General features: G+C 34.1%; 1 protein-coding gene across 3 annotated transcripts in view; it reads left to right on the forward strand.

The window, feature by feature from the left end:
* Positions 1-12,968, forward strand: part of NDUFS4 (NADH:ubiquinone oxidoreductase subunit S4) — a 124,219-nt gene that overhangs the window by 80,279 nt on the left and 30,972 nt on the right. For all 3 annotated transcript variants that reach the window (XM_082382546.1, XM_082382544.1, XM_082382545.1), the window contains exon 3: positions 6,958-7,130. In XM_082382546.1, the coding sequence (XP_082238672.1) occupies positions 6,958-7,130 (173 nt within the window). The remainder of the gene's footprint in view (positions 1-6,957; positions 7,131-12,968) is intronic.

Consider the following 12,968-nt stretch of genomic DNA (forward strand, 5'->3'; position numbering starts at 1 on the left):
TGTTTCCTTATAAAAATGAAGGAAGTCTTCCAATGGAAGACTTTTCCTGATTTGGGGGGAAAAGTTTATTTCTGTATAATCTTTTTTAAATTATAGAATTCCAGGGGAGTTCCCTGGTTGCCTAGTGGTTAGGATTCCAGGCTTTCACTGCCGTGGGCGGGTTCAATCCCTAGTTGGGGACTGAGATCCTACAAGCCACGTGGCATAGCCAAAAAAAAAAAAAAAAAAAAAAAAATTGTAGCATTCTGTCTTAAAATAGTTGTTTAGTAGACTTGATTTGGCAATGCCATATGTCAAATCATGTACTATAACTATGTACAGTATTTCAGAATATGAAAATATTCACCATCCTTACACCATTACAAAAAGATTATACATCTCTATGATGTTCCAGAGTTATAGTTTGAACAGTTAATTAGATTTTAGGTGTTACCTTTTCCCACCTGTTTCTACTGGTATCAGCTCCTATAAAGTAATATCATTAGGGTCAATTTTGAGGATAATGTTTCTACAAGTCAAAAATCAAACTCATCTCCTTTATAGTTTTGTATGGAAGAATACACAATAAATAAATTCAATCCAATTAATATATACCTGTTTCTCTGTGCCGTTAGAGCATAAATGGAAATTGGCCCACATGTGGTTGACAATATAAAAAATTTACCACCCCTTTGGAAAGCAATTTGATAACATCAGGAACCATGGAAATTATTATAACCTTTGATCCAGTTAGCATTACCCTCAGTGACTAACCTTAAAGAATTAGGCTACTGAGATTTTCATTGCAGTAAACTGTACTTTAAAAGAAATAATAACAAAACAATTTGATTTTTCAATAATAAGGAATTGGCTAAGAAATTGTGGCATATCAACTTCATAGATTATCAATGAGACCATTAAAACAAGAAATATGAAAACTGGGTAACTACATGGAGAAAAAAGTAAGTGATGTGATACTTAACAATAATGCAAAATAACTTTATTATTATTATAACTATATACAGTGGATATGTATATAGATAATTATTGGTAGGTAATATACATAAGAAAATCAGTTGCTAGGGTTTTAAACATATGGATATATTTTTTAAATTTTTCTTTAATTTTTTTATAACGTTTTAACTGTATCTTCTTAAAATCATAAGTATCCTGAAAGAATCATCTTCTGTCTCCCTCTTTAGTCAGAAAAAGTATTTTCTGATACTTTTGCACCTTTAAAACCAAATGCAATCTTTATTTGACCCCCATGGCATTTATCACATTTTACTTCATATCCTGACTTAATCCTTCCAAACACTGCCATGAGGTAGGTTTTGTAGTGCTTTTTTTTTTTTTTTTTTTTGGCCGAGCTGCAGGGCTTGTGGGGTCTTAGTTTCTCCACCAGGGATTGAACCCGCGCCCTCGGCAGTGAAAGCGCAGAGTCCTAAACACTGGACTGCCAGGGAATTCCTTGTAGTGCATTTTTTTAAAGGAGGAAACTGACAGAGTTTAAGCAACTTGTCAGTACCGCATAGGTTGCAAATGGTGGAGCTTGGGTTCTTCAAGATTTATCTGAATCTTAACTAATACTGTATTTTACAGTAATGATTATTTAGTTATCCCCCCCTCCTTATGGGTACACAGATTATAAACTTTTAAAATTTAGGATTAAAGTCTTATTTTTATATTCTCTTCAGTCCCTGGCATAGATAACTTGGCATCGGTAGGATCTGTCAATTTGAATTGAAACGAACAAAGGTAAATTGTACCTTGTTCCTTTTGTTGTATTTTATTTACTAACTCATATTCTTCAAAGAAGATGGGAGTTTTTTTCATCTTAACAACAGCCTCCCGTTACTTGTTCACTCTGTCCTTTTTGAAAAGTCAAATAGTACTTTTCATGAGAATGGAAATCATGTCTATACTATTGAGCATTGTGTCCATTGTCTAATACATAGTAGACATTAAATATACATGGGACATCTCTTTATTGCCCAAGCACTTTACATACATTATTTAGTCCTCATTTTACTTTGTTTAATTGATCCTTATAGATGATGATTTAGGAGAAGTCTATTAATTTACCCAACATAAGTTGCGATTCTAACCCAGTTTTGACTCAGCCCTTTGCTTTTAGCCATTGCTCTACCCTCTCCTGCTCAGAAGGATCTAGGAGTAATGAAAATAGTTTGAGATTGAGATACATGTCTCTAATTCTTAGTTTTTTTGCTCTTTATATGATTAGCTGCATCATTTGCTTGATCCGTTGTTAATATCTTAACAACATTCCATTTAAAACTTAACTTTCGGTTTCATGGTAACTTTGCCCAATATGCAAGATATAATGGATATCATATTTCAACACTTGTTTCATTACCTGGTTAGACTCCTACATCAATATGTTGCTTTAACAAACAAACAAAAATTGGTTCTGCTGGCACACTTCTAATGTATTTTTACAGTTTTGATTGTATCTTGAATCGCTGTGGCCACTAACTTTTTAGAAATGTTTAAAGTTCTTCCATGGTAAGTAAATACATATGGTTATGCTATCTGCCAACTCTTTGTTAATTTTCAAACTGTAAAATTTATTTTGTAAAATGTCCTTCATTACTTATGAGACCACTTAATGAGTTTCTTGTGTTAAGTTTCTGTAGGGCACTTGAAAGGAAGTTTTTATTACAGATCCAGGATTGTTTTCCTTTTAACATCTTTCATGGTTGAAGTAGAATATAAACACAATCATCAAATTTAGATCAGTTTTAGCCCTAAAATAAATTTAAACACATAATTGGTAACTAATAGCCTGCAATAGAACAAGTTTCTATGAGCAATATTTGTACTTAATGTTCCAATATGTACTCTATTAAAACTTTTCAACATTGATCCATAATAACATGCAATTTAGTCAACTTATTACCAAAAAGCTTGGTAAAAATTTTGGCTGTTCTGGGTGTACTGAGAGATCTATCAAAAATTCATCCAAAGTGGTGAAAACCTTTTTCATTAATTTCTGTTTATGACAAGTGTAAAGTATTAAGGTTAAGTGGGTGGGGCAACCGGAAGTAATTACTAAGGCCAGTGGCATTTTTGTGGTTTAATAAAGGCAGAAGCTAATTATTCAGTTTTTATTTAAGTGAAATGGTGCCAAAAAGGAGGTTCCTGCAGAGCAGCTGCACTCCTTCAGTGTTACCCTAATTTACCAAAGACACAACTGTCACAAACAAAACTTTTAAACTTGATATATAGCCACAAAAGTAAGGAGGCTTTTGTTTGGAGTGCATGCAGAAGAACTCCTTTATACAAATCAACTGGCAGATGACGGACAATGATGAAAATTTGATTCTTTGAAGTCATAATAGTCATTGAAATGTGTGAAATTCTGGTATTGAAAAGAGAGCGGCCAGCAAGACTCTAAATCCTGGGTGGTTGCAAGAAGCTTGCTGGGAGGTTTTTCTGCATTTTGACACCAACTTCCCATTGCTTGTTCCCTGCTTCCTTTGTTTAAAAAAAAAAAAGTTGAATTCACACAAGATAAATGGGGACAGTTGATAACCGAGTCATACAGTTTTTGTATGGAAAACTAATATTTTATAATGGAAATTGGTGTTTGAAAAAATAAAGTTCATTTACATATACTGGCATATACTTTCTTAATGATTTTTTAAATTCCTCTTCCATTTAACTAAACTAGACTTGTGAAATGGAAGGTCAGCTATCAGCTCTTCTAGAATTTAAATTGTGGAAGAGATGGTACTGAAAGAGTAGAACTTTGGAACTATGATATGCTTCTTTTCAGTAGCAGATTTTTAAATTTGAATGCCCTTTAATCTGTGAATCATGATGAGCTAATTAGTTACTGTTTCTTAAAATAGCATATTGTACATAAGATTGTGTTTCCAAAACTTTATTAAGATAGTGACATTCTTTAATAATATAAATATAGGTTTCAGGCTTGACCCAACTGTTTAAAATTAAGTTTTAAAATTCAGTAAGTCTGTATATATTATCTATAGGGTTACTTGTTTTATTAGAATTTATAGATAATTATTAACTGGTGAGTCTTGAGGTTCTTCAGGTGCCAACTTGAAGGCTTCTCGTATCTTATGTGATTTAACTTTTTTGTAGTCATAGAAAATTTATGAATTATTATTTATAAATTGCCTATTTTACCAATCAAATGAGAAATCTGTAAAAGGCAACACTGGCATCTTCAGAGCATTTCTATCTTTTGTAAATGGGTTTTTTAAATAATCACAGATGATCCATATTGCAACAGAGAAGTAGAAATCTAGAGAGAATATCATTAGTTCAATATAGTTTAAGTAGTTTGCAGATTATTTATTTATTTATTTATTTTCAAAAGTTGAGTCACAGGTAGGTGAGTGACAACTTTGAGGAAAGCAAAGCATTGAAGACACAAGTAAAAAGTTCAACATAGTGCCTCATAGTTCTTTTCAAGTATTACATTGTTTTAATGGAATCTTGGAATGGGAGCTTTAGCCCATTGAAATGTCGCTTAAAGGACATGTTCTTCTGTCACTAGCTGAAGCTGTGTGGATGAAATGATAACAATAGAGTGTTGTGATGCATTTAAAAAGTGTGAGAAATCAGTTTGTCTAGACTGAGAGTGTGCCTAGAGGGACTAGGAATTTTAGAGCTTCTGTGCCCTTTAGGTGTCAAGTATGTGAGAGATGCCAAGCCTTTTTATTCTGTCTTTGGCAGCGGTTCAACTCGGCTGCAGTACCTTACGTGTCTTCTGCAGGCAAAGACAGGGATTCTATGTCAGAACAACTTGGGCTTCAAAATTTGGAAACTCATTTGTTCGAATGCCAGCTTTATTGGGGGAAGATATCAGTAAATAATTGCCGTAATTTGAGGGGGCATGGAAGCACTGGCAGCTAGGAGCTTAGCAATATTTTGTAGCCACTGATTTTAAAGAGGTTTTCCATCATTAAAAAATCATTCTATCCCTTTCTGCTTTGATAGTACAAATCAAGAGATACTCTTTCCGTTTTATTAAAGCTTTATTGGTTTTCAAATTACTTTGGCATATGCACACAATATAGACATTTATTAAGAAAAAGTAAGTCTGTTTCCTATGATCTCATCTTTCTGAGGTAACTGGTATTAGGAGATTAATATATTTCCTTTTCTATAAGTCTTAATTAAAAGAATAGCTAACTTACAGCTCCAGTTTTTATGATCTCAGCTTAGAATGGAGGGGTTGCTATGGAGTTTGACAAGGATGCCTCACCCCGTAATTTTGTAATACACTTATATTGTTTGTTTATACTTCGCTTCGACTATAACTGAAGAAATAGGACATATTAATATGAAGATAAATGGTATTAAATAATAAGTTAATATGAAAGATTACAAATACTGTAGTGAATTCAAAGGGGGAAATAAATATTAAGGATTTCCCAGGAGCTGAGTCTCTTTCAAGCTCTTGAGTAGAAGAATATGCTTTAGAAAGTCATTAAATATAATAATACCTGAAATTACTTTTCTTTGAGGTTTAACTTGACAATTAGAAGTTACTAATTAAAACTTATATTCATGTCTTTAAAAATTATGTACCAATTGTACTTGTTTTGTTTTTATTTTATCCTATAAGCAAAGAAACTTTTTAAAAATGTAGGCATATACTAGAAGTACATTTTTGTGTAAATATTTGTATGGATCATTTCAGTAGTTTCTCCAAACAGACAAGCTGTGACAAAGTAACCACACCTAATTATTGGTACAGGTGGAAAGGTATAGTTGCCAGCTAAAATAACTTTAAAGAATTGGTTTTTTAATCTGTGGGTAGAGAGACTAGTCGAGTCAGAAATACATTTAGTTTTTTCCCAGTACCTATTGCAATTAAGTACTTACACTAATTCTTTGGTCCAAAGCATTGATTAGAGTGGAACCACAAATAAACGTTAGCCTTCATTAGAGGACATATTACAGGGAAATTAAAATTGACAAAATGGGCTATATTTTCTAGTTTTCACAAGTTTGGTATACTCATTTCCAGGTTAAACCTGTTGTTTTTAACCAGTTAAAATTTACCTTAGTAAGTGAACCATGATTTTAAAATGCTTCATTTATAAGAATAATATAGTTGGCCCTACTATGTTCTTACGTTGATAAAGTATTTTACCATTACTAAATGGAGACTTAAATTCTGAATTACTTTGTTATTTTGCGTCCTGATTGCTATTATAAATTGATAAATATATCTAATTTAGGGCATCAAAATTGTATGCATTCATCAGTTGAGCATTTGTTACTGGATAGAAATATAGAAAAAGAGTCAAGAAAGTTACCATTGTTTTCATCTCACGTTTCTGCAAAAATTGTGCAAATTTTTTGGCTGTGCTTTGCAGAATAGATTTGACATCTATCTGATAGCATTTTCTCTTCAATAGGTTTCACCAAAGGGAGATAAATCAAAATGCTAGTTAAAGTTGTTAATTGATTTTAATTGTTTACAAACAGGGTCAGGCCTTCCTCTGAAGGGAATGCCTTGTTGTAAGCAGTTTGACATAGAAACCATTGGTAATAGATTTTTTTTTCTATTTAAAATTTAGTCACTTTTTATATTATTATTTTTAATATCCCTTTACATTCTTTCTCTGCTACCTAATTAGCAGGTAATTAGTTACTTGCTTATGAAATAACAGTCTATTGTATACGGGCTTTTCTACCAGCAAAATCTTCAGAAATTACCAGTGCTTTGTTGTACAGAAGGGACCTAATTTTTTTTTTATGAACCCTTCCCCACTGTACCCTAACACTCCCCCAATATATCTTTTCCAAATATCAAAATAGCAGTTTACATGGTAAAATAACAAAGTAGTGAATTAAGTCAGAAGCTTAAAAAAATTTATAAATAAGTATGAATAGAATTGCAAGATACAAAAAGCAACAAAAACGCATTAGGGTGTATGTGGGCTGTTAGAAACACGTTTGCTTGTTTTTCTGTAGGATATTACTACTTTAACGGGTGTTCCAGAAGAGCATATCAAAACTAGAAAAGTCAGGATCTTTGTTCCTGCTCGCAATAACATGCAGTCTGGAGTAAACAACACGAAGAAATGGAAGATGGAGTTTGATACCAGAGAGAGATGGGAAAATCCTTTGATGGGCTGGGCATCAACGTGAGTACTTTGGTTTATTTGAATATTATTTTCAGCTCTCTTTTTCTGTGTAGATTTTCCTTTTAAGTACACTAGTTTTCAGACTCTTCTGTGTACAGAATGCTTTTTTTTCTTAAAATTTATTTACTTTTGGCTGTGTTGGGTCCTCGTTGCTGCACGCAGGTTTTCTCTAGTTGCGGCGAGCGGGGGCTACTCTTCGTTGCGGTGCGCATGCTTCTTATAGGGGTGGCTTCTCTTGCTGTGGAGCACGGGCTCTAGGTGCATGGGCTTCAGTAGTTGCAGCACGTGGGCTCAGTAGTTGTGGCTCATGGGCTCTAGAGCACAGGCTCAGTAGTTGTGGCACACGGGCTTAGTTGCTCCACGGCATGTGGAATCTTCCCGGACTAGGGCTCGAACCCGTGTCCCCTGCATTGGCAGGCAGATTCTTAACCACTGTGCCACCAGGGAAGTCCCCAGAATGCTTTATGACAATACCTTTTGAGATAATTTGTGTAGATATCACTATGTTTGATGATATAGATGTATATATTACATATATATAACATATATATAATGTTCATATAAGTGTGGCCCAGCAAAATAAACCATAAAAACAGTCTTTTTCAGAGTACTATTTATTGGATAAAAATGGCTGACATTGTGAGCACTCTTAGCAAGGTCCCCAAGCTATATATATTAGTTTAAGATACACTGTATGAATAGTGTTAATAATTTAGTGACACTTTTACTTGTTTATAAAATAAAACTTACTTATAAAGTATTTTTTTGTTATTTATAAGAAGAGATTAGATAAGTTTAGAAATTGGCTATTTTGAGGGAAACTTGTAAGTTCCTGAGATTTTGTGATTAATAAATTTACAGGCATTGGAATAAAGTAGTCATAAATTCTGTGGCACTAATGAAATCAGTGACCTGAATCTCTATGGTGGATAAGGCCCAAATGTTAAAGAGCAGGACTGCCTCTAGTTGAATGAAAGAAGCTGCTACTAGAGAAAATAGCTAGATATTCAAGAATATTATCTCTCTTACTGAGACTACTGGAACATTATATGTGTTCAGTCTCCAGTTGAAGGTAGTTATCAGTTTAAATTATGTCTCATTTTAGAAAAGTATGACACTTAACATCTTTTCCTGATGATGTACCTGGGAGAATTTTTGTTTAAAATATCTGCCATGTTGCAGTTTAAATAGAATTATATTTTATTTGGCAGAATGATACATAGGCATGGTTTTTCAGGTGTTCTGGTATCTTTAGATTTTATGTTTCATGTAATATATGGAGTGTTGTTGTAAATCACACACTCATAGAGACTAAAGAAATTTGTAAGGAATAACTTTGTCTATACCCAGTGGTTGAAATGTTAAGATTACTCATTTTTTAAGTCACATGATCTTTTAATGTGTTCATCTATACACAAGGTTCATCCATTGCACTATCTATTGATGGCATCGGGTAGTTTTCATTTGGGGTTATTATGCATAATACTAAAATGAAAATTCTTGTACATATCTTTTGGTGAATGTATGACTTCATACTAATAATATGCTAATTAACCCCTGAAACATTAATTATCAGTTAATAAACCAATTTATATTAAGAAATATCAACAGTCTATTAATTCTCCATCCCTTATGTTTATATAGTTAATGACAGTTAAATTACTGATAGAAAACCTTGAACTTGTGGAAGATATATTTTATGCTTTATTAGGGTAGGTCTGTTGCAGTTTTACCCCTCTTCTTAATCCTGCAACATAATCTGGGAAAATAAAAAGGCATGGCCTTTCTGAGGTTTTGATGGAAAGCACAAGGTGTTTACTAACTCCTTCTAACTCTGTGGAACTCCAAACTCAGTCTCCACTGTAGCAAGTGGACAGTTGCTGAAATCTCTGTTGGGTTCTCTCAGCCTTCTCAGCTATTGTTTTAAAGCCTTGTCCATTCATGTGCAATTCAAAAGTTCTCTGTTCTGGGGATTCCTCCTTTTTACTGTTTTTGCTCCTAAATTTCCAGCTTCACTGGGAATACTAAATTCCATCTCCAGACTTCTTGTGCTTACAAGACTATGGCTTTCTGCTTGAGTGCTTGATGCTCCTCGCTGTCTGAACTAGAGAGCACCTTCAGGGGAAAAATTGTATAAACTTGGATCAAATCCACTGTGGTTCCATTTTTTCAAAGTTTTTGAGTTGGACAGTGAATTTGGGAGTTGAACTTAGGAAGACTGATCTGGCATATAGGGATCTTATGGGAGTCCCAGAATAGTAACCATTTTGTACAACTTGTGAATCTTCACTTCAGTGAGTGCTATTTCCCATGTATTCTCTTCTGTGTATATCTCATATCTTTACACTATCCGAATTACTTTCTGAACCTTCTTTTCTATATTTTTTATTCCATGTATCTAAACGATGTTTCACAGAATACTATCCTTGGCTTAGAGATTCAAAATAAATATTTGTAGCAACACAGCCTTTTAATAAACATGCTAATAAAAGTGACATTTCTGAAATTATATGGTTATTTTGTAAAGAGTCTATGTAGATTTGTAAACATTACCACTATCCTAGTTTGAAGAACTCAATTAGATGTCAGATCTTAGAGCATTATTTTTTTAAAGTGGCCGAAAGCTGAAAAGAGTATTGTCAGTATGATGTATTCTAAAGAGTATTCTCCATAATGATGAAGGTTCATTAAGAAGAGTAGGTGTTGTTGCCATCTCTTTGGGGCAGGGAGGCAGTAATGGTAGTAGTAGTAACTGTTGTACTCAGCAATTTTCTTGATACTAAATTTTTTAAATTGAGGTATAGTTGATGTACAATATTATATTAGTTTCAGGTGTACAGCACAGTGATTCAAAATTTTACAGCTTACTCCATTTAAAGTTATTATAAAATATTGGCTATATTTCCTGTGCTCTACAATATATCCTTTTTAAAATTATTTATGTATGTATGTATGTATGTATGTATGTATGTATGTATGTATTTATTTATGGCTGCGCTAGGTCTTCGTACCTGCGCAGGTGCTTTCTCTAGTTGTGGTGAGTGGGGGCTGTTCTTCCTTGCAGTGTGCGGGCTTCTCATTGCTGTGGCTTCTCTTGCTGCAGAGCACGGACTCTAGGCACATGGGCTTCAGTAGTTGCAGCATGCAGGCTCAGTAGTTGCAGCGCTTGGGCTCTAGAGCTTGTGGGCTTCAGTAGTTGTGGCACATGGGCTCAGTGGTTGCAGCTCGTGGGCTCTACAGCACAGGCTCAGTAGTTGTGGTGCACAGGCTTAGTTGCTCCATGGCCTGTGGGATCTTCCTGGACCAGGGATCCAACCCGTGTCCCCTGCATTGGCAGGTGGATTCTTAACCACTGGACCACCAGGGAAGTCCCTACAATATATCCTTGCAGCTTATATATTTAGTACATAGTAGCTTGTACCTCTTACTCCTCTACCTCTATCTTACCCCCTCTTCCCTCTCCGCACTGGAACCACTGGTTTGTTGTCTATGAGTCTGTTTCTGTTTTGTTATATTTATTCATTTGTTTTATTTTTTTAGATTCCACATATAAGGGATAACATATATATGTATTTGTCTTTCTCTGTCTGATTTATTTCACTAAGCATAATACCCTCTGGGTCTATCCATGTTGTTGTAAATGACAAAATTTCATTCTTTTTTTGTGGCTGAGTAGTATTCCATTGTATATGAATACCACATCATCTTTATCAATTCGTCTGTTGATGGACATTTAGGTTGCTTCCATATCTTGGCATCTGTAAATAATGCTGCTGTGGACTTTGGGGTGCATGTATCTTTTCAAATTAGTGTTTTCATTTTTTTCTGGATATATGCCCAGTAGTGGAATTGCTGGGTCATATGGTAGTTCTGTTTTTAGTTTTTTTGAGGAACCTCCATACTGTTTTCAATAGTGACTGCACCAATTTACAATCCCACCATCAGTGCTCACGGGTTCCCTTTTCTCTACATCCCTGCTAACGTTTGTTATTGTGGCCTTTTGATGACAGCCGTTCTGACAGGTATGAGGTGATATCACACTGTGGTGTTGATTTACATTTCTATAATAATTAGGGATATTTAACATCTTTTCATGTGGCTATTGGCCATCTGTATGTATGTCTTTGGAAAAATATCTATTCAGGTCTTCTGTATATTTTTGATAGGTTGTTTGTTTTTTTGATATTGAGTTGTATGAGCTGTTTATATATTTTAGATATATTAGTCATATAATTTGCACATATTTTCTTCTGTTCAGTAGGTTATCTTTTCATTTTGTCAGTGTTTTTTTTTTTTTTGCTGTGCAAAAGCTTTTAATCTGATTAGGTACCATTGGTTTACTTTTGCTTTCATTTCCTTTGCCCTAGGAGAAAGATCTAAAAGAATATTGCTGTGAATTATGTCAAAGAGTGTTCTGCCTATGTTTTCTTCTAGGAGTTTTATGGTTCCTCATCTTACATTCAGGTCTTTAATCTATTTTGAGTTTATTTTTGTATATGGTGTGAGGAAATGTTCTAATCCCATTCTTTTACATGTAGCTGTCCAGTTTTCCCGGCGCCATTTGTTGAAAAGACTGTTTTTTTCTCCATTGTATACTCTTACCTCATTTGTCATAGATTGATTGGCCATTAGTGCATGGGGTTTATTTCAGGGTTCTGTAGTCTGTTCCATTTATCTATATGTCTGTTTTTATGTCAGTACCATACTGTTTTGATTACTGTAGCTTTGTAGAAAAATCTGAAGTCAGAGAGCATGATACCTCCAGCTCTGTTCTTTCTCAAGATTGCTTTGGCTATTTAGGATCTTTTGTGTTTCCATACAGATTTTAGAATTATGTTCTAGTTTTGTGAAAATGCCATTGGTATTTTAATAGCGATTACATTGAGTCTGTAGATTGCCTTGAGTAGTATGATCATTTTAACAATATTAATTCTTCCAATCCATAAACATGGTATATCTTTCCATCTGTTTGTGTTGTCTTCAGTTTCTTTCATCGGAGTCTTACAGTTTTTCAAGTCCAGCCTTTTCCCTCTTTTGTTAGATTTATTCCTAGGTATTTTATTTTTTTTGATGCAATGGTAAATGGGATTTTTTCTTAATTTCCCATTCTGATAATTAGTGTATAGAAATGCAACAGATTTCTGTATATTAATTTTGTATCCTGCAACTTTACCAAATTCATTGATGAGCTCTTGTAGTTTTTTGGTGGTGTCTTTAGGATTTTCTATATATGGTATCATGTCATCCGCAAAACAGTGAAAGTTTTACTTCCTCTTTTTTCAAGTTGAATTCCTTTTATTCCTTCTTGTCTGATTGCTATAGCTAGGAGTTTCAGTACTATGTTGAATACAGGTGGTGAGAGGGGGCATCCTTGACTTGTTGCTGATCTTAGAGGGAATACTTTCAGCTTTTCACCATTGACTGTAATGTTAGCTCTGGGCTTATCATATGTGACCTTTACTGTGTTGAGGTATGTTCCCTCTGAACCCACTTTGTGGAGAGTTTTTAACATAAATGGATGTTGGATTTTATCAGAAGCTTTTTCTGCATCTATTGAGATGATCATATGGTTCTTATTCTTCAGTTTGTTAATGTGGTGTATCACATTGACTGATTTGCAGATATAAAATCATCCTTGCATCACTGGGAAAAATCCCATTTGATCATGGTAGATGAACCTTTTAATGTGTTGTTGAATTTGGTTTGCCAATATTTTGTTGAAGATTTTTACATCTATGTTCATCAGTGATATTGGCCTGTAGTTTCCTTTTTTATGTGATATCTTTGTCTAGTTTTGGTATCAGGAAGATGCTGACCTTGTAGAATGAGTTCAGAAGT

The sequence above is a fragment of the Balaenoptera borealis genome, assembly GCF_965194805.1.
Source record: "Balaenoptera borealis genome assembly, chromosome: 2".
Classification (NCBI taxonomy): Eukaryota; Metazoa; Chordata; class Mammalia; order Artiodactyla; family Balaenopteridae; genus Balaenoptera; species Balaenoptera borealis.